This window comes from Neopsephotus bourkii, unplaced genomic scaffold (genome assembly GCF_033783945.1).
Source record: "Neopsephotus bourkii isolate Nb327-2 ecotype Australia unplaced genomic scaffold, CSIRO-AGI_Nbou_v1 NB_207, whole genome shotgun sequence".
Taxonomy (NCBI): domain Eukaryota; kingdom Metazoa; phylum Chordata; class Aves; order Psittaciformes; family Psittacidae; genus Neopsephotus; species Neopsephotus bourkii.
In genome coordinates, this window is record NW_026900719.1 from 83,605 (window position 1) to 111,406 (window position 27,802).

At 36.5% G+C, this 27,802-nt stretch overlaps 1 protein-coding gene across 3 annotated transcripts in view; it reads right to left on the bottom strand.

The window, feature by feature from the left end:
- TMEM245 (transmembrane protein 245) overlaps nucleotides 1-27,802 on the bottom strand; it is a 75,671-nt gene that overhangs the window by 35,769 nt on the left and 12,100 nt on the right. The window contains exons 4-11 of one of the 3 annotated variants that reach the window (XM_061344281.1): nucleotides 27,302-27,409; nucleotides 23,177-23,389; nucleotides 18,336-18,505; nucleotides 13,419-13,442; nucleotides 6,597-6,701; nucleotides 5,181-5,263; nucleotides 3,941-4,031; nucleotides 3,061-3,159 (exon numbers count right to left, since the gene is read on the bottom strand). In XM_061344281.1, the coding sequence (XP_061200265.1) occupies nucleotides 3,061-3,159; nucleotides 3,941-4,031; nucleotides 5,181-5,263; nucleotides 6,597-6,701; nucleotides 13,419-13,442; nucleotides 18,336-18,505; nucleotides 23,177-23,389; nucleotides 27,302-27,409 (893 nt within the window). The remainder of the gene's footprint in view (nucleotides 1-3,060; nucleotides 3,160-3,940; nucleotides 4,032-5,180; nucleotides 5,264-6,596; nucleotides 6,702-13,418; nucleotides 13,443-18,335; nucleotides 18,506-23,176; nucleotides 23,390-27,301; nucleotides 27,410-27,802) is intronic. The other 2 variants (XM_061344282.1, XM_061344283.1) reach the window with 2 other exon arrangements.

Here is a 27,802-nt window from a genome sequence, read left to right on the forward strand (position 1 = left end):
GCTTTCCTGCTTGACTGATACAGTGGTAGCTATCTTGCTTTTTATGAAAGCACACAAGAAAGAGGTAATTTATTTGAGTTACTGCCTATATAATTTACTGTTTGCAACCTACAACTTTTCCTAGTACAACCCACAAAGGAAAATGCAAGCAGAAGCCAAAACAAGTAGTTCTCTCACAATTAGTGTCTACTGCTCCACTGGCAATGTTCAGTCATGCAAAAGCTAAAAGCTAACCTGAAAGTATGGAGGGTTTCTTCTGACTAAATAGCTTTGCAACTGCAGCACAGCCAGACAACAGGAAATGGACATTACCATAATAGCCAAGTCCTTGAATGGCTTCCCCCTTATGAAGTTGACTATTGTCCGACTGAATCCCACTTGATTACTGTCTAGCATGAGGACTGTGTACAGTCAGCCTGGGACTGTGACAAGTGTTTCAAAGGATGACAAAATTCTACTGTAAAGAAATCTAAACAAACCCACTGACTACAACAGATCTCACCTTAACCTTTGACAGTAACAGACTTCAAGTTCTCAACGTTGATGTTTACATAAGCATCCTGCTACTCCTGTTAGAATTTTCCAAAAGCTTTTAACTGTAACAGCCTGCATTCAAAATTACAGTACCTCTTTTGTCATACATGGCAAGTAGTATTCCAAGTGAAGTCCCTGCACCAGTTTATCTAAGAGCATTACATTTTCTGCTTATTACCAGTTTTCCCTAGATGCACTGTTATACTTTGTCATACACAATTAGCAATGCTCTTTAACAATTCACAGCAACACAGGCATATTGCTCCTGTGCTGGCAATTTATTTAGAGCAGAAACATTACAAGTAGTCAAAAATGTCTCTACAATACACCTTTTGTATTTGTAAACCATATCAAGAACCTATTTTGTGTTCATCTAGTTCTATTTTCAAAGGCAGGTCTCAGAATTAACTAGCAGAATTCGTTAGCATTTGCAAATTTTGTTAACATTTGTTACTCATACACATTTTAAGTTCATCGATATTCAGCAATTGTACTGTGGTAGCACCTAAGGCCTCAGGTAATGATAAATAAGGGATATGAATGGTCAACTGGCTTCTCTTCAAAAAATTCACTAGATCTTAAAAACAAATCCCCACACCTACATTGACTAGGAAGAGGAGATTCTTGTTCTCAGAAAAGACACCTTGATTGCAGAGCTATACCATCATCTTCCAAGTTGTTTATTATCCTGTTACTGTTTTACTTTACTGGATACATAGATGCAATGTATGTGCATCTATGTTGTTGTGCACATATCTACCGCAACATCTCTAGAACCTATCAAAATGTACACCACTTGCTACCTACTGATCCTCTCAGAAAGCAGTAGTTAAACATTGAATCCAGATTTCACCAGGAATTCTTCCTCAATTCTACAGCTTTCGTGGAAGCAATTCACCTGAGCCTGGGCTCTTCAGTCACCTACAGACTGAAGCAAAACCATACAGGCCTCAAAATGAAGTGTGATTATTATGCTCATACAGCTGAAATAGCGAGGAGCATGAAAGCTGTACTGCAAGAGTCAGATACAGATGTCTTCCACACCACACTATCATCTAGTTTACTAATTTTCAGATACACTGAAGGATCACACAAGGCTATTGCAATATTACAGAAAGAAATAGCCAGGTGGAAAGCACCAAGATATTTATGTGGATATGGAGTGCAGCAGAAGGGCAAGACTAGAAATAGACTCTGGAAGCGTTACCTGCAACTGGCAGGTAACTGGTTGCAGCCCAGCATGCCAGTGGTAACACAGAGTGTCTAGTATGCAAACAACAGTCAGCGAAACAGATTTGAAGATTGTAGGCAACGAGCATCGGTGCATTCCTGAAGCTCTTCCTGCCATTCTGACAGTCAGAAAAGCTGTTTCTTGCCCTACCAGAAGAGCATCTACAGGAATAAGCCTCACAGTATTCCCTCCAATAACAGATGCAGGAAAGAAATCACATAATGCAATGAACACAGAGGGAAATTGTGCTGCATACTGCAGCAACAAAAGTACTTGTAAAACACATGCAGTAACACAGGCCCCTACTGAATGATACAGTGCTACCGACCATCTCACACACAGGTTATATTGGTAAAAACAACAGGTTTATCAGTGTAACTGTATCAAAAGTAAGTGCTTTTCTTGGTCAAATATTTAACACTGACTATTCCCAAGTGCTTAAGGCCAGAAAATTCTATTGCAGATACAGCTTTAATTTCTTACTAGTAGTCCCACACTCCTCAAAAGCACCGTGTTATCTCTCTACATCCTCTTCTACAGCACTCTCCTGTCAGAAAAAGAAACTGATTCTTTCCCCTTCTATTTTGATTACTATACTGAAACTCTTCTTTTAATGGAGATCTTCTTGGAACATTAGAGGTACTTTAAAAATAATAGTATGAAGAAAAATGTTAAACGACTATAATTGCAATAACTTAAACACACAGAAGTATGTCAGGGGTATGACTTCTGGATTTTGGTATTTCCATTGCATGATGGCTAATGAATTGCTTTTTTCCTTAAAAGGCAAACAGCACTGGCAGCATAAAAATTATTTAACTCTTACAAACTTTTCACAACTCAGTGTGCAGAACCCATTATAGGAAGGCTAGTACAGCTGGCAAAAATGCATGGTAAGAAACATAGTGAAAGGACAAGTCCTTTCTCAAAATTTCAAATTACTCAAAGTTACACAAATCATGCAGAATACTAGTTTCTTTTTCCTAGCCCCTCAAAATGACAAAATCTGAGTGAAAAGCTCTGAACTATGAAACACTAAATAGAAGCAACAAGGAAAGAATAAATTAAATGTCATACATATACGCATACATAACTAAAGTGAAGGATGTAGCTCTGTCTGTACTCACACTGTGACAGCAGAACCATCTTATACACTTGAAATTATTACCAACTTTTTATTATTATGAGCTTTATTCAGCTATTTGCTTATCTCCTTCTCAGAAGCGCATGCTTAGCATAATTATCTCAAAGCACAAAATAACAATTTACATAAATGCCATTTAAATGTTACTCACCTTCACAAACCAAGAGTGATAAAGCCTGTCCCAGAGCTCTAGCACTTGTTTTTCAATCACAGCAGTGTTATTCACTTTTTCTCCTAAAATCTTATGCAGCTAAAACAAATAGAAATCTTTTATTGTACAGGACAGAATGAAGCTGGCATCTACTCACTAACCCCAAGCTAGATGAATCACATAAGACTGTCAGTAAAGGATGGCTCAAACCCAAATGAAAAGCTGAGTATCAGTATCAAATGCACATTTCAGACAACATGGCTCACAACATGAGCATGTCTGCAGAAAAACATTCTGTTTGCTGCACTAAGCTGAGGACTTCCTTCTGCACTGAAAAACAAATGTTACCTCTAAAATTATTAATCCACATCCCTTGATCATCCTTAGGGTAAATATTTCAAAGAATTCGAGATGTGGACTAGGTATCAAATGAATCTTGCCAAATTCTCCTGAAGAAAGTCAACTTAAATAATTATTAAAAAAAAAAAAAATCCCATCTACCACACAGCCCACACAGAAATGAGAACGCTGGTGGGGAAAAAAAGTTAAAAATAAATAAAGTCTTCATTGTCTACAATTGAGGAGCTAAAGCTAGATGAAAAAATTAAGTCATATTTATCTGATGTGTTTTCACTGGCAATCTTATTAAAAGCGATGACAGATTTTTCAGTTCTTAAAAATGAACATTCCTCTGAGCAGAAAAGACTACTGAAATAATTCCCACCCTTCCTTCAACCCCAAACTAGAGAGTGAAAAGAATAGATCTGTCAACAAAACAGTTAACCACACAGAAAAGAATTGCTGACAAACGTATTTTTCTTTCTCCTTACTTTTATGAAACACAAGAATTGAAAAAGTTAAAAATGTTGGGGGAACTCACCTTATGTGTAATCCATTCTCGGCCATATTGGTATACATTATTAACTGCTGAATTGAGTGCCTTCTGAATAACCTGGGCTTCTGGAAGCCAGCTGATTTTTTGTTTTCAAAGAAGGAAAACAAAGTTAAATGCTCTGTAGTTTACTTGTCTCATTACACCCACAACACATTACAAATTAACATTCTGAAACAACAAAAGCATTTAAGCTACATATAAACTGATTACAACTAGAATATTTTCTCTTACATATGAGAAAAGCTGTTCCTTGATAAGCAAATCACAATTAAATCTAAGGCATGTCACTGCATTTGGAATTCTCCAAAGTTCCTGAAACCTTAGTTAAATTGGTATCTCAACCTTTTCAAAGAGATCTGCTCTTTAATCTGTATGCATGTTATTCACACCACATTCTTAGAAATTGTCCTAGTGTTCTAGTTCTGAAAATACTATGTGAAGCAGTCTCATTTTAGCTGCAAACACAACCTTCTGAATTATGAGCTGAATGTAAACTGTTAACATAGTTTCCCTGAAAAAGCGACCAGATGAAGCAACATGTTTTAAGTCATTTTAAGTCAATTTTCTCTACATGCACTTCTCAAAATCTTCTCAACCCTTAATAGCTTCCTCGGTGTTTGCTTTAATCGTTAGATAGACTGCAACTTAGAAACTTCCCACACTATACAGATAAGATTCACTTAACAGGAACAGCCCTTCCCAGCTGATTAATACCAAACTCTCCCCATCCACCATTCTTCTTTCCAGCCGTGAACTGTTCTTCAGTTCACTCCAAAATCATTTTCTTCAGCTCCTATTTCCTCAAAGGAATTCTGCAGCCAGCTCTCCTCATTAACAAAATACCTCAGCTCTCATCTTGCAACCTCCTATAGATAGCTAATTTGCCATTACTTTACTTTCACAGGTAAAAGGGAAAATAATGTTGATCCCTCTGCTCTCTGCACTATGTTAAGTTTCCCCTCCAAAACTGAAACTAGAGAAGTTTATACAGCTGTACTTCGTCACCAAAGTCCAACTAGTCCTCAAATGAGATACCACACTGACAGTCCTCCACAGTAATCCATAAACACTACTGCTGCCTGTGAGTTTACCTTTTACATCTGCCTGTAACTGTCACTCCCATTTTTGTTCACCTAAGGGATCTTTATATTAAAAATTATGCATAAGAGCACCTGGAAACTTGTTCACCCACCCTATACTATTCGCTTAACTTCAGCATTCTTACTTTGCCCATTCTGGGTGACTGGCTACTGTCTCATTGATCAAGCTGCTTGTGACTTGAATCATGTGAACACTCTCTTGATGTACCTAAATTAAATATAGAAAGGAGAAATGTTACATAATGCAAACAGGAACTCTTCCTACATTCAGAGAGGCTTCTTTTTTTTTTCCCCCCCTTTTTTTCCTGAAGGAGGGGAGGGTGGGAGGGAGGAACACCACCAGTTTCAGGAAGAATTCTTCCAACGCAGAATTGGAAGTTCGGTTAACCCAATGAAAGATTAGGTGCCATTAACCCCAATAAAGCAGCCAATACCATAACCATCACTCTGTTCTGACAATTTTGGTCACACACTGTGTGACTAGCAATAGCAAATGGAAATTTAAATTTTATCAGTGGAAAAAAAATTAATAATACAGCAGCACGGTCAAGGGAAGCACTAAAAAAATACAAAGCACAGTTTCAGATATATCTTTTTAAGCCATGGATCAAAGAAATGTAAAAGTTAATAAATGCTCAGCTCTAACATGACCGATCATACTGTGAAGTGCTTCACCAAATTAATTCTTCAATAAGAATGATGAAAGACACCTTTTATAAATACATTAATGGTCCTTTTATGAATATAAAGAAGCTTTAGGCAGGAATGTTTGCACAACTTTTAAAGCTTTCAATTTTAAGTACTCAACATTATACAAGCCTACATTTTGGAAAAAGGAGGCTGCATTAGAACCCACTGATCTTTTGTTCTGCAACCGTATTCAAGTCAAACATTCAATCTCCACTCTTCATTGACTGTTTCAAGTATGAAACAGCCCCATTAAAAAAACAAAACAAAACACAAGGAGGAAAAAAAAAGTACATGAGTGACCTCTTCTGGTGAGCAAAAAAAAAAAACCCACCACCCAAAACCCAACCACAAACCAAAAATCAACTTCAGAGAGTATGCGATCATGAACCTCAGCACATTTAAATTCAGAACAGGATACTATGAGGTTATTACAGGCAATTACACAAACAAACTGATAAATAAACCTTAAGCATTTTGCAAAGATGTTCATGATCAAGGTAAATTAAAAAGAAAAAAATCTAAGTAACTCTTTTGTTGACATGGAAAGTGTAACAGGATGCAAACCAAATCTGTTCCTATAACATATAAGCTAGTATTTCTTTTGCTAGAATAAATTTCATATTTCCAAATGCCTATATACTTGTTTTGCCATATATCTAAATAAACATATAAATACAATATACAGATCTTTATATGTAAGAAATCTTGGAATGGTAACACCTTAAACTACAAAGCATTTAGTTGCTAAATCACAAAAAAGTCCTCAAGCTACAAAATTCTGCATAAACATCAGTAACCTCCATTCAGCATTTAAAATGAACTCTATGATTATGTTACTTAGCACACAGTACCTTTGCAGTAAGGAGCAGGGCTAGCAGAAGGGTTCCTATTACTAGCAAAAATATTATGAAAATGCTGATTATTTTATCTAGCATTTTCTCCAACCACACGATCATCTGTGCAGAAAAAAGAAAAACCAAATCATAGCATATAAATCAATCTTTCATGAAAGCAATGCCATATGCTACATGACAGTATTGTTACCTTTATTTACAATCACAGTGCAAAATCAAGCTCTAAACAAACCGCATTTATGCCCAAGCTTGGAGATGAACAATTAACAAGCGATGTTAGCATGATTAAGGTCATGGTGTGACATGTGATTTTGCAAACGACATTTACACATTACCACAAGACATAGCAAGCTCTCTGCAAAGCAAGCAATAATTCAACATCTACTTACTAGGCCTAAAGAAACTAGCATTCATGTCAGCTATGAACTTAGAAACTTGTCTTTGTTTCTTGTCCTTCAGCAACTTGGAAACTCACGGACACTATCCGCACAGGACTTGAAATCTATCAAGGTATGCTGTAAAGTACAACTTTGACTTTCAAATCTGACTAGCTTACATGTATCTAAACAAAATAAATGGGTATTTCTACAAGTAACCAATTTTTTAAAGCTGCCTATTACCTTCTGAACTGGAAGGGGGCTAGAGGTTTTCTACATTACTGAACATCAGGCCGATTATTCAGCACCAACTATTTCTATCCACTTTTACTCTCAAAAGGATGCTCAGCATTGAACATGCCTCAGCTAAACCTACTGATGCAGGAAACAGGCATATATGTTGTTCCATTAGGGTATGGAAAGGCCCATTCTATATATGTCCACAAACAAATCGGTATACCACTTAAGACTGGAGAAATTCTGATAGTATTATTCAAAACAATAGACCTTCACAGCCACATGACTCTGCAGAGTGCTTTGGAACAGTGCAAGACGAGCTTCATCTTGTACACAAACTTGCTATTTACATAAAAAAAAAAAATCTGTGAAAGCCCAAGCAAGTATCATCAAATACAATTTTCTAGCTTCTATGGTTCAAATACCAAACCTCTTTCTACTCCATCTGACATTACTGCAGGAAAAAGCAGCAGGACAGATGTAAAGTTTGTGCTTTAAGAGAACTGAGGTCAAAGCCAGTGTGCAGTAGATGAAAGTATTTTCAAGTGACTACAAGTCCTATATTCAGTGATCAGGCTAGTAACTTTCTAGTTAGAGATCTTACAAAACTATTAACACACTTGAAGATGGTTTACACTGGTCCTTTCTTATCTACCCTCTCTGGACATGTGTAATTGCCCCAGGAACTTCTGCAGACTGCTGTAAAAGAGTTGAGCTAGCTAACAATGAAGTTCTATCCCCTATTTGGAAAAAAATAAAAGGCAAGGATTTGTTTTTTGGTGCTCATCCTGTAGCATCTCAGCAGTTAATATATATTAAGCAATTATTTTCAAACTTCAAGTTCTTTAACAACTAGCTTCTTGTTGATCCAAATTAACATGAAGAGTATATTCAGCATTTTAGAACTGCTGTTCAATTCGAAGAAAGCTGGAAGAAAACAAAATCCTTTTAAAAGAAACAAGGTGTTGAGCCAGCAAATTTCTGTAACAAAATCTGCACTGTGTTGTGACCTGCAGAAAGGAATTCAGAGAACCTGAAAGAATCTGCAAAATCTTTTCTTTGATATTTGGCACTGCTGAAATATTTCAGCCATCAGAAATGCCCTGCCAGTGCTAGAGGGAGCTTACCTGCCTACAGCAGTACTACAGCTTTCTGAAAAACTCTGAGTAGCCTCTACATGCAGCACTTTAGAAATAAGACTGTAAACAGGATTTGCTGTGCCCTTCCAAGCCCCACATCCATCTAAGGATTATGCAAGAGAAGCAAGAAATAAAAGGCCCTGCTTTAAAGGTCAGAAATCAAAAATATCACTCAAAAACACTGGGTGGCCTAGGGATGGAAATTTTATAGCATGGACTTCAAAATGAAGCTATAAAAAATTAAAGCTGCCCCTGTTATTTCCTAGTTAACAAAGTTCAAACTAATTGCAATTTATCTTCTAAGTTAGAGAGAAAAGAAATCCACTAGCTAGTCTTGCATATAGCATCTTAATCAGACTCACTGAATGCAAGAAATGGAGGTAGTGTCAGAGATTTCAAACAATGCTAGCCTCAACGTTTGTGTGAATAGTATGCAACAGCTGAAATCCCACTACAGCTAAAGCTGTATGGCTTAGGTGTTTCACCATGGTAGCAACTACTAGAAGATCAGCACCAGAAGATTAGGATGAGGACTCTCTCTGAACTAGAGCATGATGAACAGCAGATCTTTCCTTGACACACCTTACTGTGGGCTGGAGTATGCCTACACTGCTATTGAGGTGCAGCTGCAGCACATGTGAAGCCCAAATTACCTTTAAACTAGTTAGTAAAGTAATGGTAGCTCTGATGTACCAGAAAAAGCAGCAGCCTCAGCCATGCAGGCACACCTTGAGTTTATTTACTTGGGCAGGTAGCCCAAGGAAGCCAGACAAAAGCCAGCTCTGGTATGCCTACAGGTACTGCAATTACATCTCTCACCACAGTCCTAAGGAGATCCAGGTTACATGACTGGTACATACATATCAAAGAACACTGAACTGGACCGAGTATTGTATAAGCAGATGCACAATATTCACTTAGGGCTATATTTACCATTCCTTTAATTTGTTTGCTATTAAGCCTCCCTTCCTTCCCCTACACTTACCCACAATACTTTCTTCAGAAGAACTCACCTTTGCACACTCATACTAAATACTGTATAGGTGCTATGTTACTGCAGGTAAGCTAGTCTGTTAAATCCCTGTGTGCTTGTACTTACCACTGAAGCAGGTCCGGACTTCGTTCTTACCCCAAACCTGCCAGACCTCCCTTTACATCCTCCCTGTAAACCATGGGCATGCACACAAAGACAAACATATACTGACTAAGCACCAGTCATTAGCCAAAGATCATGATGTTTTAAATTCAGTTCCAAGCTTCTAATCTAAAGGTTAGTCAACAACAGAAAGCTGATGTTGCCGTATCATCCAAAATAACACAAAGGTAAAGGAAAGCCAGGCTCCTAAGCTACAGAAGGTCACACTTGTAAAACCAACTGAAATGTTACTTATTTGTGAAGTCCACAAAAAAAACTATCCTTAATTGTCACAGTTTTGAAGGGAAAGGTAACAATTTTTAATTATTTTTTTTTTAATTAAGCTCACTGTAAAAAAATGCTTTTAGGTTGAGTTGCACTCCATTAAAATGCTTCTCAATAATTTGCAAATACTCCCTCTTTCAGCTTTTAGGTGATGATACAAAATCATATGTAATACAACTGACTATAATACAATTACAGTTCATGCTTAACAATCGGAAATCCTACTATCTAGACAGATTCTCCATGTTACATGTATAAGAATTCATTTTTTCATCTTTCACGCTGCATAGCCATCAGAGCACTAGTTTTTCTAGTATGTTTTATTTACTGCATTGCCCACACGATGAAGCATACCTAGACATCTACTTCATTTTCAATTAAATCTACATAAAACTGCCAAAATACACTATTTTCTTTCTTCAGACAGCTTCACTAACTATCAGGATATCTATCTAAGACATTTCTTAGACTTGCTGACATTTCCTTTTAGCCCAGTTAATATTTGAAGGTATCATCTTATTAATATCATCTGATGAGAATAAGGGGAGGCCTGTAACCAGGACACATCTCAGGGTTCTGTGGAAATGAGTCACATTAGTAGGTAAATTAAAAAAGATAGAGAACAGGCTATATAAGGTCTCGGTCTACTTACACCAGTGTCCCCCCAACAGCTACAGCAGAATTTGGCAGTTCTCTCCAAGGACTTGAGCCATAGACAATGTTATAAGGAACAAATCATGCTAGCCCAAACGAATCTATTCTATGTTTTGGGCTACATATACCTTGCTAAACTATTTGAGCATATGCTATTCTTGTTTGCCAGAAGAATAATAATAATTAAAAATAAAAAATTTTTAGCAAGTCTGACAGAAGCTCTTAGAACAGGAAGAAAAGAAAGGGTTTCTCACTATCGATCATAATCATTCCAGCCGTCATTCCAAGCTGAGGTCTCTAGGTGGTGTATTTTTACTTTCTTGGTAGAGTAACACAAATTTATCTCGGTGTTCTCACAATACTTCCCTTCAGAGACCAGCAAGAAGGAAAAAGGTACAAAGGAATCAACCTTTTAACTGCATCCAGTGTTCTGTATTACAAATCTTCTTTCTTTGCCTCTGGCAAAGTATGATTGCTTTTTTTTTTTTAATTTAATCTAGGTTGTTTGGTGTTTGGTTTGTTGTTTTTTTTTTAAGAAAGAAAGAACAAAACAAACTCATAAGAACCTGATACAGTCTGCTTACCATTTTTTTGCCTTTTTTTGGGGGGGGGTGTTTTGGGATTTTTGTTGGGGTTTTTTTCCTCCATCTTGATTATAATATTATTACTACTTGCTCATGCAACAGAAGTCAGCACTGCATGTAACACTATAGGATTTTCAGGATCTCTTCCTATGATATAACATAGAACAACAGTTTTGAAAAATAGCTCCTAGGAATCAAGAAATAACTCTGGTAAGAAACTGTACCTGCAGTTTTGCCCAGTAATGAAAATCTCAGCTCAAAATTCAGACATTTTAGACTTTAAAGCAATTACAGTGAAATTATTTTTGCAATCTATCAATATTAATTAAAAAAATTAAAAGCCACATGCATGAATTTTCAAACAAGAAGATTACAAACTCAGAGCCAGAAAAAAAGGAGTTGAGACTCAAGTTTCACCTGCGGCTCACTGAACTCAGCTCTTCGCCTAACTGCGCTAACAAACCAATACCTAATAAAAAAATTTTATGTAGGGTTATGGTTGCACATATTTGCTAATTGTAAGTCACTCCCATAACACAAACACTTCCAAGTCAGGAAATAAAAATGTCATCTTAAAACAACAAAACATTCAAAAAATCCCCTCTTAATAGACAGATACAACTGCATCATGAACTGAATTCACTATTTAAATACAACTCAATGATGAAGTGAGCAACTCTACATTCTTGTTCAGAAACACAGAAAGCTCTCCCCTTCCCCCTCCCATCACATAATGCTGAATTTACTCATCAAATTCACTGAGTTTAATGAAGATCAAACCTTCTAAGTTCATTATAGCTGCTCAGCCTGGACACTACAGGCCGCATTCTTGCCCATCTGCCACCCACAGCAGATAACAGCTGTGCAGCCCCATTTCATTGTTCTCAAGAAACTTTTAGAGAGTTGTGCCAATGGCCCCATGCTCTACTCTGTTCCTCTTCAACACTGTTCAGAGTGACAGTATTTTTGGTATCTTCCACCACATGCAAGGCAGATCTATAGTTTCTATTGTACTGGCTACTGAATGGCAAGGATGGGTTGTTGCTTATAAAACCATAGCAACTATGCTGACTTTCCCACTAATACTGAAGTGGTGAGGATAAAAGTTGGTGCTGGAAACGTAACTCATTTCCAGATACTGTATTTGATTTTTTCTCTTTCACTTAATTACTTTGTTTCCATATATTTTATCACATCCTAGTCTTTTCACCTTTAAAACTCTGAGGTCTTACAAATGCACATGTTGCAGGCATGGTTCCCCAGCTCTGTGCTTGCTTGAAGCAATGACACTGCCGAAGTCCCCGGGAAATATCACTGCATTGAGTTGTCCAGATTTCAATTACATGTGAGGCCAAACATGGACTGAATGAGTTTTAACTTCTCTTTGAGATGAGAGAGGAGAGATTTAGATTAGATATTAAAAAAAAATTCTTCACTGTGAGGGTGGTGAGGCCCTGGAACAGGTTGTCCAGGGAAGTTGCGGCTGCCTCATCCCTGGCAGTGTTCAAGGCCAGGCTGGACAGGGCTTTGAGTAACCTGGTCTAGTGGAAAGGTGTCCCTGCCCACGGCAGTGGGGTTGGAACTGGATGAGCTATAAAGTCCCTTCCAACCCAAACCATTCTATGATTCTATGTCAGCTCTCAAAAATAAAGTAGGTAACCCTAGTTGGCTCAGGTAAACCATGGGAACCAAGGAGTGTATTTCTTATAAAACACATCACACTTTTAAAGCCACACAAAAGAAAAAAAAAATATTTTACCTGTACCAAGTCCTTTAATTTTATTTTTTTTCTTTGCTAGCCCTCACTTCCCTTAGGACTGTCCTCAGATTCAAAAGTTCTGAGACCGTTCGTATTCTCATTTTGCTCCTGCTACACTGAATACCACTGAGTATACAGGCCAGCTTGACACTTCAAAAGTGAAAAATTAACAGCACTGACTGAAGCTAGCCAGTGCACTATTGTGATCACTTACACTCACTGCTTTACAGCTGCACTTCACCTTCATCACTCCCACGTAAATTCAGTTAACTGATGCTTTCTCTGAGTAGCGGACAGCTCTCCAGTCCAGGAGGGAACTGGATTTGTCATGCATACAAGTGGGGAGCAGGTGGGGATCAACTGTTCTTAAATAAAAGCGCCGCTAAATCAAACTGCTCCTTGAAATGCTAATGCAATATTCTGCTGTACAAAACGTTTAGCTATGTGCATTCATTTACAAGTCAAGAGATCAGGTAGAATTATGACCTTCAGTAGCTTATATCAAGAGCTGGATGAGACACTTGGGAGAGAAAACTAAGAAGCAAGGCATGTTAAGTAGTGTTCATGCTGCAAAAACACCAAAAAGCCAAAGAACTCCCCAAAACCACAGAATCCATTAGTTGGAATCACAAGTTTTCTGTTTATTTACCTTCTTATTAAGCCAGTGCCACAGCTTGTCAGTGGCAGGGGGAGACGGAAGAAAAAGAAAAAAAAAAAAAAAGAAAAAGACAAGAACACAGTGGAAAATTATTGAAAAATGCAGTAATAGAAAAGGGGGAAAAAAGCAATGAGAGGCAGGCAAAGTCATTGACAATGAAAATGAAATTGTTCCAGACACAAAAGGTAAACTGCAATAGGAAGAAAAGATCACAACTTCTAATGCAAGATACGAGACTTTACTATTAACATGCACTATTTGAAACAAAGAGGGATAGAACAAATAACAATTCATATTTAATGGTATTAACAGAGCCATCAGCATAATCTGGGCAATTCCAGTTTAATTATACTAAGAGCTAACATTTCAAATTTCAGAGCAGGACCTGTAAACATACTCTGAGAAGGGCACTTTAGCAAAACATGAAGACTTAACATGAGATACTTGTTTATTTCATTAGTGCTCCCATTCAGGCTCTTTCCTCTGTATTTCAAAACACTCCTATTATGTCATCTACAATTAGACAAATTTTGGCTGGCTTTTTTAGTACCACATTTATTACAACATTCACATTCAATGACAACTTCAAATATGTAATTAAATCTGACATACACAGCACATTCTAGATCAAATAAATGTATGGATTTCACCTAACTTTACTGGTCGTGCAGAAGGCTCTTTGCACTTCTCAAGAGTCAGTTTCTCCTTTTGTACTACAGTTATTTTTCTTCACTAATTCTTACCCATATTGCTCAAGTACACTCGTTTTAAGAACTAGTTTATGTAGGGCTATACTGTTAATTCTAGCTATTAGTAATCAGCAGCAAAATCAAAACTGTGAAAAGCTTTAATATTGTTAATCATCTGTGTTAGAGGTTAAGATCAAGCAAGCGAAATTTGTTTCTCCCTGAAAAACAAGATCATTGAATGCTCAGTAAATCTAGTGCTTTCATCAGTTGCCAGAAATGACATTACCTCCCAATGAAAACAAAATGTAGGAACATTTAAAATTAAAAGAAACCCAGAAAGTTAATTAAGTTATTATCAGAAGCAAGAAGCAGATTTACAAAGAAACATGAACATCAGGAAACATGAGAATAAAATGTTACAAAGCACCTACTTTCATTAGCTTTTACTACTCATGGAAAGAATCAGTCATGGAAAGCAATGACAAAGCTTCAAAAGCTTTAAACTGACACTGCAGAATTTGTTTCTATTTTACCTCTTCACCTATGGAATAATTTATCAATGAAAAAAAGGTGAATTTTTTTGCCAATTCAATAATCTACTTTTGCCTTTAACTTTACTCCTGTGTATTAAAAAACACTATACATTAGGTTCATTTTGGTAAAAATGTAAATCTCATAGCCAAATATCTCCATTTTGAAAGTCCAATGCAAGAAAAGCTACAGCTCTGTTGTTAGCCTGAGATTTTAGCAGAATATAAATGGAAATCTTCGACAGTTTTCTAGAATTTCAGGCTCCTCAAATCAGATGATAAATACAGTAACTACAAAACAGCATTATATGTCAAAAATATTCTTTTATTAATGTTTAAGACAATATCTGGGAGGCTCTACCTGCCTGCTATCTTACCAGTACTGGTGTTTACGTAGTTCTAGAAATGTAATCAATTTACACTTAAAAAGGGGCTACAGTTTAATTATAACCTTCAGGTCATCCAAAATTAATAAGGCTACAGCCACTTTTCCAGTATTCTGTTGGAAAGGTGCTTATGTAAGTTCTTACATGCTTACGGGAGTATTTCCTAAACTAATGTATGAACTGGTAGAGATTGTGCCCGCTTTCGGTGATTGGTTTAACTATGTGCTAAATTTGGTACCAGAAGCACCAAACCTTGACTTTCCCCAAAGTCTAAACAATCTATTCCAGTCCTCCACACATAAAATTCCAGTACACTATACCAAGAAAAAGCATATAATAATTACAAGATTCGCTGAAGTCTAGCAGAAAGCATGCATGCAAAATACTAGCACATTCTAATTAATAAAATGTCTAGTGCTTGCACTTGAGCAAGTGCCTACGCTGAACTCCCTCACAATCCCTAATCAAAATAAAGCTACTGTCACCATATGAAAAGCCTTCTTTAAAAAAAAATAAAAAAATAGTGAAGCAAATTATTTGCTCCTGACTTTTGTAAGAACATGCATGATGCCATATCTATTAACTTTTAAGATGAGTGATGGATGACAACAGAAACCTCTCTACTCTTTCCCCAGGAAGTCTCTCGTATCTGAACTGCTCTGTCTGCTGGCTCCATGGCTCTAATGAACCACTAGGGACTAAAGAACATCCTATTTCCATACTCTGTATTTAAAGCAGGCTTGCACATATAGGCAGGCACAGCTTGACGCACTGTCTATACAGGAAATTAAAAGCAATTCCCTACTTTCTTTCCTCTTGATCAGAACTTCTCTTCAGTTCAAATTTTTCTGCATTTCCAAGATACCCATAGGTTGGTAAGTAGTGGGAAAGAACATTCTTTTCTTCCTCCTTTTATTTAAGAAACATAACCAGCAAAACTCAAATACTGGCATGCATGAGCAGTACTCTCCCACTTCTCACAATGGATTATTTTCCAGACCATCTACACTAGCTTCCTAAGCTTCGAGGAAGACATGCTACTCTAAGAGGTCTTCTTCATTCTCACTACCTTTTACTCAAAACCAGAGCTATTTCTTAATCAGGCATACAACTTTAGAAAGACCAAGTAATACCACCAAATATGTGTGTGACACAGACCTTTGTCAATGCCTTGTTGTACTTAGCTAAAAGCCCCATACCTTCTGATGCTGAGATTCAACCTCCAGTCAACTCAGTATACAAAGACCAAAACCAAAAGGAGACTCAGCTCAGGAAAAAAAACCACAAATATATAGATATATATATATATATACATAAAAAATAAATATCCAATTGTAAAGGAAATAATCTTTCAATCTTGGTTTCTCTCATGCACAAGCACAAAATGTAAGCTGTAACAATTTACTCCATGGATTTCTACTTTGTGTTTGTATATTTTTACTGCTTCTTTAACAGTGCCTAGTGAAGCTAAAACGTTTGGTAATCCAACTTCAATACAGCTCCTCCTAAAAAACTTCCTAAAAAGACCTGCAAGGATGTTACTTTCTTTCCTCTCCTTTCCCTGTCCCTGCAAATATCAGAACTGACAATATCCCATGGCATTGCTTCCCAAATTCTCACAAGGTAAGATTCATCCATGATCCTACAATGCACAGAACAAGCATATCCAATAGAACTTTGAAGATACAAAAGCATTAGTGTAATAAGCATTGGAAGACCATATATAATTCCAGCCACCCATGATAAAGCCAGGTGAACTGTAATTAGAATAGGCACAAGCAAGTAGAATCATGCAGACTAGCAAATGTCTTTATAATGGCTAGAAGAGCTTCAGTTGCTTTAATACACACAGCACAGACTCAGAAGGCGTATATGACTATCATCTAAAAAATGGGGAGGGGGTATATGGAGAATTGAGTTGTGCCAACATTGTTCTTTTGCTCAGACAGGAACAACATGAATATAAACTGACCTTAAATACATTTAAGCTGAAGAGTGGAAAGTTCTGTTGCACAGTATGACAAAAGCCCTACCTTCTTTAAGGAGAAAAGACTTAGTGATATTAGGAAGGATATGGCATTGCTTAATTATGCAATACAAGGATACTAAACAACTAATGAAATACATATAATATTGTGTCTCGAAATTCTTATTACTTACAAAACATTTTCATGAAAAGCTTTGTATAATGTAAGGCGTTATCCCCACGTTAATAATTTCCACTACCTTTGGAAACCCCCTTTTATCTTGTTCATAGCCACATTGAAAGGCTTTTTCAAATTCTTCTTCAATGAACGCTGTGAGATTGTTACTTATTTCCTACAGCCATTTTAACACTTTTGTTGACCTTTTGACATCCATTTACCCATTAGATTTGGGCTTAAACTCTTCTTTTTCTTATAGGAATTCAAAGCTATAATCTGCTGATGGATCTGCCAAGATACAGATGCTCTGACAAATGCACTTCTAGGGTTCAGCTCTTCAGTTATAGAAACTCTGAGGTAACAGCTTTTTCTAAAGCAGAGAATACTTCAACACACAGTGACAGAAAGCACATTCTTGCACACTGACATAGCTATTACAAACAAAATAATATATCAAGTAAAGGCAAAGCTCACAATCCTAAATGAAGGAGTGTTCTTAAATTGTGTGGAGCTTTCCAGCTCTGCAATTTACAGTGCAAATGTGGGTGCATTTTGACCGGGGGAGAGGGGAAGGGAGAACCTAAGCTTTATTCTATGGTACTTCCCAAATACCTTATGCTACATATTTCTTCTTTTACAAAGGAAAGCCTTCCTTCTGTATCAACATGCCACCGTGTTCAACAAGTATAATTCTACACAGTACAAAAGTGTTTTATCTAGCTCAGGCCCTACTTACAGAATAAAATGGCTTGGTTTTTAGATTACACTTTCACAACAGAATTAGGAACATCTCATCCTCCAGATTAAAGCTCATCAAACTTAACTTCATTATTTTTGTAATCAGGTAAGATGTCTGAACCACAAGAAGTTTGCCTTGCTCAGATATGAAATCTCCTAAAGCTAGCTCAACCTTTAAAAAGTGATTTCTGTCAAGCTTTGCATGTAGTCATTGAACAAATTTTAAACGTGTACTTTAAGAGTGAATAGTGACAGAAGAGACATGGTTTAAAACACACCATAAAACAGATACAGTTTCACATGAGAGACGTGTCCATTAGTGACAGACATTTATTTTTAGAATTAAAATATCTCAGCATAGACTGAACAGAGAAAAAAAATAAATAAAAATCAAGTTGCTTAAGGAAGTAAGTGGAAATACCTTACTGTCAAGCTTTAACATGACTCTTCCAAGCCCTCTGATGGGCCGTGGAGCAAGAGCTTCCTGACGTTCCTTCACAAAGTTTTCAACAAGTTGCCACCAACTTTTGCAATGGCTTGCCATGAAGTTCAAAACTCCAAAATGAACCACGAGCTTTTTAAGTGCCCAAACTGTAACCACAAGAAGGAAATTAAGTATTAGAGATTTCAGAGGAGCACATCACAAGGCCTATAAAAAGAAAAAAGGATTCTTGAGTTTTAGTTCCCATTAGGAACCACTTTCAAAATTTTCAAGTGGTTTTAGTACTACTCTCTTCATTCACTTTACAACCATGCTTGTCCATATGCAATGTGGATGGCAGCAGAAGAAAGATGCCTGCACACTACCTATTATACAGCTAACCCATTTGAGCAAGGCCTGGGATAAGCAGGTACCATGCCATGATTCCAGTACAGTGGATTTATGCATCTTCACATATACAACACCTCAGATGACTACATATAAAATACCACATCCAGAACTTAATGGTTTATTATACATATAATAAAATTTTCAGACTCAATTCTTACATTCTAGGCCTTCTATAGAGCTAAAGCTGTATCTTTCCTTTAAGAACTGACAGAGGATTATGTGTCATTTCACAGTAGTGTTCATTTAAACCTTCAACTACTGAAATACAATTACTGATTAATTTTGCTTTTAAAGATCAAAAATATTATTTTGAGATCAGCCTTTTATCTTGGCTTGAAGATGATCACACAAAGCTTCAGAAAAAATCCACAATGATCCTCAAAAACAGACAAATACAAGAAATATTTACAACTTCTCCGCAAAAAGAAGAATTTTGTTACCAGAAAGAGCTTTTCTCCAACACTTCTAACAAATCCACTCGAAAATAGCTTCTCAACAACACTAGAAATGTCTAGCCTTATATTTACAGAAATACACAGCTCATGTCTGCTTAGCTGTCATGAAATAAAGCCCAGAGACTTTTGCATAAGGCTTGTGATTCCAATTTTGCAGTGGCACTGTGCTCGCTTGCTTACTGAGCGTATGTGCAAAAGTTGTGAATCATCACAATCAGGAATGTAAAAGCAGAACAGCATGATACATATGAAACTTCCCTTGGAAGCTAATAGACCTTTAACAGTCATGAAATATTTGCCATATTCTTTTTTTATTTAACAAAATGCTACACCTCTCAAATTATCCACCTTTTCATCACTGAGAAGAAAACAGTAATCTTCCAAAGCTACTAGCATATTTAACATCAGAACACAGGAGTTAATTCACATGATAAACAAAGATTTGTATTACAGCTGATTTCACTGAAAAATTACAAGATACATAAAGGATTACGATTATTTTATGTAGCAGTAACAGACCGGAAAGTCTCTCACAACCCAGTCCTGCTATCAACTGATACACAAATCTTTAAGCAAAATTATACCACATCCCCAAATACTGAAAACAATTGTTCTAAAGGAAAACAAAGTGAAATTACTAGCCACAGAATCACGTAATTCTCCAAATTTCTCCCCATTTTTTCTTAAACCAGAATTTAGTAACAGTGCATTTATTAAAGCTCCACACAAGCCTATTATCTGTAAGCCACTTGCACAATATTTCACCTTCTTGTTCATAGAGAGCTCATGCAACAATTCGCGAATGTGTGGTTTACTTACCCTCTGGCACCACCATGTGGCAAATACGGGATTTATTCTTTTGAAGAAATACTATATTATAATCACCTTTCTACTAAAGATCATGTTGCAAACGTACAAAATAGAAGAAAATAATAATGAGTGCCAGCACCTAACTTACAGGTTGACGTTTCATATGATGAAATGCAACTCATGGTAAATACACAAACTGCTGCTCACCAAAACAGGGCAAGCTTGCATTTTACAAGGTGAACAACATTCCTTAAATGGCTTTCTAACCTTCTGCTATTGTTTAAAAGTTTAAATAATATCTTCTAAAATAACTGAGTGTACACTCATTGTAAAGGTAACGTCAGGAGGAGCACCAATGAGTCACACAGTCATAATTACATTAGGTTAGAAAGGGGAAGAGTGAAAAAGCTAAAGGAGGACTGTTATTACAAGGTTGTGAGCAAAAGAGGAAGGCTGCATAAGACATTCCAAACGTTTCCAGGAAGCAGAAAATTACCTGAAGACAAACAGAATTAACAGTATGATGCAACAGAACAAGCAAAGTAGTAAATGAAAGCTCTTAAAAAGAGAGAGTACCAGGATTCCCAACCTCGCACCACTGAACAAAATACTACAAATGTTCCACAACCTAGCTTATTGCTTAATTTTTTGAATTCAAAAGTCATTGTTTCACCATTTCATTTTATGATATAATTATGGTATACTTTTTCCACCCTCTACATAAAGCCATTTTGAAAGAGCTTCTAATTCTACCAAAGTACAAATGCATTAAAGGAAAATTCTTAATGCTACCAAGATATTTCTAATAATCTAAATTCTACTTCATATAAGTCCTGTCTACAGACATAAGGAATTCTGGTGAAACGAATACTTTTTTATTTAAGGTTTTAGGGAGTTATTTTATTTACATTCAAGAAGTGTTACCCTTAATGTCTCAGAAGTGCTTAAAGTTACTAGTGTCCTTTAAAACTTGAACAGCTGCAAGGAAACTTGCTTTATAAGCTTTCCTATTTTCTGCTATTAAGTATTTTTAATGCCACCTCTCTTTTAACAATCCAGCTTATCATCATTTCATTCACCTTCTGACACTTAATGTGTTCCCTCTTCTAAATCTGTATTCATCATTATACTGCCTTTTAATACTATTTTTGTGATGATCTAGCTATATTCAGTTATATGCCAAGAAAAAGCACTTAATGATCCAGTTTCACTGTTACGACAACAACTCCTAAATATTTTCATAATCAATTTCTATACTGGCTTAATTTTATTGTTTGCGTAGCTATTTTAGACCTAATGAATGGCACAACAGTATTCATCCATTTCAGTTACAGATGTGCATTTTCATCTATACTCGTCTGGCTCAAGCTTAAAACCATTCACTGTTGTCTGCTTAAATGCAAAACTATTGCATCAATTTTTTTCTCCCACCCAAGTAGGTGTTTTCAAACAGTGGCAGGTCACCCCTTGACATTTCAATAAATTAAGTCACATAAGCTCTGCTTCTAGAAGGACTAAAAACTTATTTTCTAATCCATTTATCATTTTATGATTTATTTATGAGCTACATCCAACCTGCCATCACAATTTCCCATGATGCTCAAACAGCAAAACCAGGCAGTTTCTTCTGTAGCAACTACACTGGAATGAAATAAAGCTCAAACCCCTCTCCTCTTGCCTGTATTCAGTCATTTATATGCCTAACCATCATACTACCCTTTAGCTGCTGCTACAGTGCGACAGCCAAACACGCAGTTGTTCCTTTCACCATGCCTCTTAAGAGTTAACAGCCCCTCAAACCTGTAAGCATGGCCCCACAGAAATTATTTCCATATGCACAACTAAACAATAATGTCTTTGTGTATTGGGTGTAAATCACAAGGTTTTGGTAGCAGGATGGCCACTGAGGTGGCCTCTATGGGGAAAGACCAGGGGCTGTCTTGTGCCAGACATAACTAGTCCAGATGGCTCCACAATGGGCCCACCACAGGCCAAAGCTGAGTCCATCAGGCACAGAAGCGGTGGGTCTGCGAAAATACATTTAAGAAAGGGCAGAAAACAGTAGAGCAGGAAAAGAGGACAGAACACAGAAAGAACAAGTGAGTAGAGACCAAAAAGGAACAGAAGGAATAAAGAGGCCAGGGGAGTAGAAATGCTCTATGGTGGATCACGTACACCCCTCAGAGGAACTGTGTCCTATGGAGGAGCCATGCTGGAGCAGGCACACCTCTCAAAGGGACTGCGTCTTAGGGATGAGGAGGCACCCAAGCTGGTACCTCCTCAAAGGAGGTGCAGTCATGGAAGAAGTCCACACCAGAAGACAGGAAAAGACTGTCTGGGTCTGCAGGTACTTGGCTGCTAGCTGGGGACAGCCCTTGGTAAAACAGAAGATATCTACATTTAATGTTAAATACATTTAAAATGCTGAAAATCAGCATTTTAACTGAAGCTTAGAGAAAATCCAAGCAAATTAGGAAACTCATTTTGTTTACAGGAGTGGGAAAGGAGAAAATGCCTTCAGAGTCTTATTAGCTTATGTGTATTTCCAGAGTTCCCATCTTCTCTATTCATCCTCCAAAATAGTATTGGGAAAAGTGGCATTCAGTTTTAAAATAACATTTTTAGATAACTACCATAACTATTACATTCTTGCTTGATATATAAAAGAACAGATGCATGTAGATGTGAAGCAAATAAGCTAATTAACCTCAGAGCTAGAATTAGAATCAAATTTATCTCATGATTTGTCCACAGAGCCTAGCAACCCATTGTTAATGAAAATTAAAAGTTAGCATGAGCTGTACTTCACTACTAAATAACAGCCATAATAGTCTCCGTCCATAGGTGCAAAGCCGTGAAAGACATGACGTCAAGTGCAAGAAAACCAAAGCACTCTAAACCAAATTACTCTTATAATGTACGTCACTAAGTTATTCCAGGTAATTACAACAGTCAACACACAAAGCATTTTACAGAGTTGTCCTCCAGATGGTAGCACAGTGCACATCCATCTTCCTGCTTGAAGCATCTTAACAAAAAATTGTGGAAACATTTTAAATTAAAACTCATAAGCTTACAAGCCTTTCCTTCTACCTTATTTAACACAAAGACTAAGGCTATCCAAAGTCATCATTAAACATACATTTCTAATAACTGAATTATTACCTGCAAAAGGCACCGGCAATAGCTGCACAATCCAGAAGTTTAGCCAGATCTGGACAATGACAATGGCCCACACAAGTGTAACAAAGTAAATATCACTAGTTTTCTTTTTTCTAAGAAAAGATCCAATCTCAGCTCTTTGTCTGCTCCCAGAAGAGGATGAAGAGGAGGAGACAGATGATGAAGCTTGTGGAGGCTGATCACCTTCTGTCGTTCCTAAAATGAACAAATGCAAACAAAGAAGTGGAAATGATCACATTAATGTTCACCACAGGACAGAATATGCTCCCTAGTGGCAAATCAACCTCTTTTTTTTTTTCTTCTTTTTTGGTTGGGTTTTGGAGTTTCTTTTGGCAATTTATTTAAAAGGTAGGGACAACCTGGGCACTGATCTCAATTTTGAAAAGCTAGTATTGGGCTGTGTAAGTTCTCCCATATCATTCAACACCATATCAAGCAATGCTGGGAGGAGAAAAAAAGATGCTACAGCCTCTAAGAGGCCTCCTGTCACTGCAAATAAATTACAAGCCAAATATTTTATCAAAGATACATAAAACCCTGAAAATAATACTACTAAATGAAATCTTAAGTCTTGAAAGAAATCCTTGATTTCTTTACTTCAAATACTCAAAAGAAATCTTAGATTTGCTCAAAGTTCATTTAAACAAAACATATAGCATACATTGACAAATTTCTTACTATGCTTTTCAGTTTCCTGAACACTCCCATTACAAACATAACACACTGTGATTTTAGTAACAAGAGGAAGCATAAATTAGTGGGTAACAAATCTCATTCTGTGATTTGTAAGTTAGTGAACATTAAATTCAATTCAAGAATGTGAACTGATGCGTTAAAGTCATTTATAAATAAATAATAAAGAGTCATTTCAGGCAAAAACATTATGTCCAAATTGAAGTTCTTGTATGATAACATAGCAGTTTATTTATTTAATTTTTTAGTTGGTAAATCCATCTAGTATGGGTTGCACCTAATCCATTTTCAGTTGCCTTATGCAGAATCTCTTCCTAAGAACACTGGTGTTAATGTTACTGAGGCCCCATGCTGGTGGCAAAACGCACACACTTCCCACACACCATTACTTGCGAAAAATTTGCAGCCATGGTGAAAGAACTCACACACAACAAAATCTGAAAAGTTTTCAGGCTGATGAAAGAATATGCTGAAGAATAAAAGGCAGTTTGTCATGTTGGTACATACTGCAGCAATAAAAACAACTCTTCTTCTGGACTTGTGTCACATCAACACCAACCACCTTCCTCCCACAAAGGAAAACTGCTTTAAAAACTGTATTACAATATACTACATGCATATCACTCATGTCCCACACTTGTGATTTTAGCTACCGTGTGTCGCTAAAGCCATTCCTACCCTAAAGCAAGGCAGCTAGAATGTACAGAAAGACAAAACATATTTGTCATACGTGTACAGTCGTGGTAAGTGACAAAGTCTGCAGCTTCACACACTGGATGAACACTCTTCTTTTGTTGTAGAAGTCTGCACTGGTGTTCTACAAGTAAGTGGAACTATTTTTAGAGCTTATAAACTTGTCCCCCACCACACTAGTACAATAATGCAGAACTACTGATTAACCCAATTGATAGACACTGAGATGACACAGAAACATCAGCTTGTTGCTGGTAAGATTGTCTGGCGGAACTTCAGAATACCTCCAAAGGAATTCGAGCATGCATCTTGAAAGAAGAGCTCTGCAAGCAGCTAAACACAACAGACGCTTCAGGTGGAATGCTTCTTGGTAAATCAGTTCATGTCTCAAAGGGATAAAAGGCCAGCCCTATCATACAAACTAAACTTTGAAAAAATAACTCGTATCTTTTCTTCATAAGGGGAGATAAAGTTACCTGCAAACAAAAGTTTTCCTAAAGAATAAAGTGGTTTTGTCATAATAGAGGTCCTATCATTCCCCTGTACTGCTCAGTCTATTTTTAAACAAAGTAGAAGAGTACTAATAGAAACAAATGGATCCAGCTTACAGTGTGCTAAAGGAACACAAATTTGAAAGCAGTATATAGTGACTTCAGGTTCTGTAAAACCCCATGTAGTGTGCTTTATGATATTTTTAGAGATTGACATCTAAAAAAACCTGTGTTCCAAATAATGAAAGTATGACAGTCTTTCTCAAATGGCTAACACAATAACTTGTAAAGAATTCTAGCAAAATCAATATGTATGGTACTTATTCAAACATCATAACAACAAAAAAAAGATTATTTTCCAGGCCATCTTAAGACATCTTTTTTTCTTTATATATTATGTTCTCTATCAAGTCAATTTCTTGCTGGAATAGCATTCTGAATTATTCTCCTCCCCTTTTTTAATTAAAAGAAGGAACAACAGCATAAGCAGGGTTGCAAGTGTCTGCATCTCTGTGGAGAAGGTGTAAGAATAAAATCTTCAGAGTTAGATGAAACAGGGATCTTATCATTATTAATTAAAAAGTCCTTCAGAACACCAGGATGAAAGTACACCCTTCACAAATAATCATCTTTCTCTAATTTCAATATTAAAAGTGGATTTTTTAGAAAAAGAAAAAAAACATCCAAAAATCACTGCAAAGGAAAACCAAGAGCTGTAGTTTCTTAACCAGGCAGGTAAAATCTTTTCTGTACAAGAATAATGTTTCATTACCATTCACACCGTTCAAAACCAAAGATGACCAAAAGGATACTTCACACATATCACAGAATAAAATGCTAATTCCTAACAGATTCTTGGAAAATCATTTAAACTATTGGCTGGAGTAAGCAGGAAACTCCATATTTGTTCTTTTCCTGCTGTGAAACAAAGCAACAGAATTTGCAAGACAAAAAAGCCATCTAGTTGACAGTCTCAAGAAAATAAATCAAAACCACTTTCACTACAAAAGACACCTTTGTAAAACCACTGAAGTTTTCTTTTGGCCTATAAAAGTTAGGACATGAAAACAGGAAAAATAAAATGAAGAAAAAAAAATGTAACTAAGTAAAAAAGACAAAAAAAAGGGGGGCAACAAACAAGAACACAACCACTAACAGCACATTTGTGGAAGAGTGCTGCTTGACCTCATGTTCAAAAATCCAGCTAAAATAATAATCTTAATAATAATAATAATAATCCAAAATTAGAGACAGTGATGTAAGAGAACTGTCACCATGATGCTCCGTTCTCACATTTCAGGACATACATCCATAGGGTTTTATATTTCCTTTGATGATAGTCAAAAATTTTACATTGATATGTTAAAATGTAGCAACAAAGATATGAAAAGAATAAGTTGTCTAAAGCTGCCTTTTTTATACTTAAAAACTAATTTTTGTAAGTTCACATTCCGTCAAATTTAATGACCTGTTTTGTCTACTTGCGGGAAACTGATAAAATCTTTCAATTTCCAGATATCTCCATAATAGCTTATTTTTCTAGTGTAGAATTCCATCAAAGGCCTACCCAGAAAAATGATGATAGCATACAAATCCAGTGATGGCCACCAAAATGACTTTTTATCAACTCTTTCTAGCCATTTCTTACAGGCTTCTAGTTGTGTTACTGCAAGTGAAGGTATTGTGATTCAAGCTACAGTGTCAAATAAACTCACTACAAGAAAGACTTTTGAGCATGCCGTAGCTGAACAAAGAGGGGCTTTGTCACTGTGATGTACACAAAAATCATTCCAGTCTGTCTGTACCCAGTCCAGAAGTCAAGTTATGTCTTTTAACTGCCAACAAATAAAAAAGACTAGGAAAAATAAAAACACTAACAAAAAAAAAAAGATACTCTCATTCTAACAAGAAAAACAACAACAACAAACCACCACAAACAAACCAATGACCAGCAAATCTCAAACCAAAACAATGAAACATAAAAAATCCTTCTAATCAGGCCTTCTAAATGTACAGGCAGCCATGTAAACTATCATTTGCAAGACAGCTTTTCTATTACTGTCATCTTAACATTTTAAAAACAGATAAACCTGTTTCACAAGGTAAGTATACGTGTGCTGTTTTGGACAGGAAGAATAGAATAGGAACTAATTTGAGATTTGTTCTTAATTCCCTCCAATTTAATGCCTTTAGAGCAAATTCAAATGTTTCTTACAGAGTATTCAGTCACCTGAGGGTTTTGAGGAATGTTCACTACTGGACACGTCTTCTGTCATTGAAATAGCCATGGCAATTGTTGAAGCAGCAATGGAAATCATCTGACCAGGAAGCTCTGCCCCTGTAAAATACACACATGTACGCAAAAAAAGAAAAACTTAAGTCTCAAAATGAATCCACTTAAACTGTCAAGCAACAGAATTATATGGATAAACACTGTCAGTTTTTAACATATATGATACATAGTCAATATAATCAAACAGGAAAGAGTGTTACTTACTATTACAATATGCCAGGAGCCAAAACCAACAAAACCCATTATTTACTTAGCACTTTCCTTGATAATGGACTACTACTAGCCAAGTCACTCACAGTTGCTGGCAGTCTGATTAATCTAAAAACCTCTATACCAGATAATCACTTTTACTAAACAAGAATATGATGATTTTCAAGAAAACTAAAACAGCAAGACAGGAAGCTTCCCAAAATAACCATACAAGTAGTACTCAAAAGG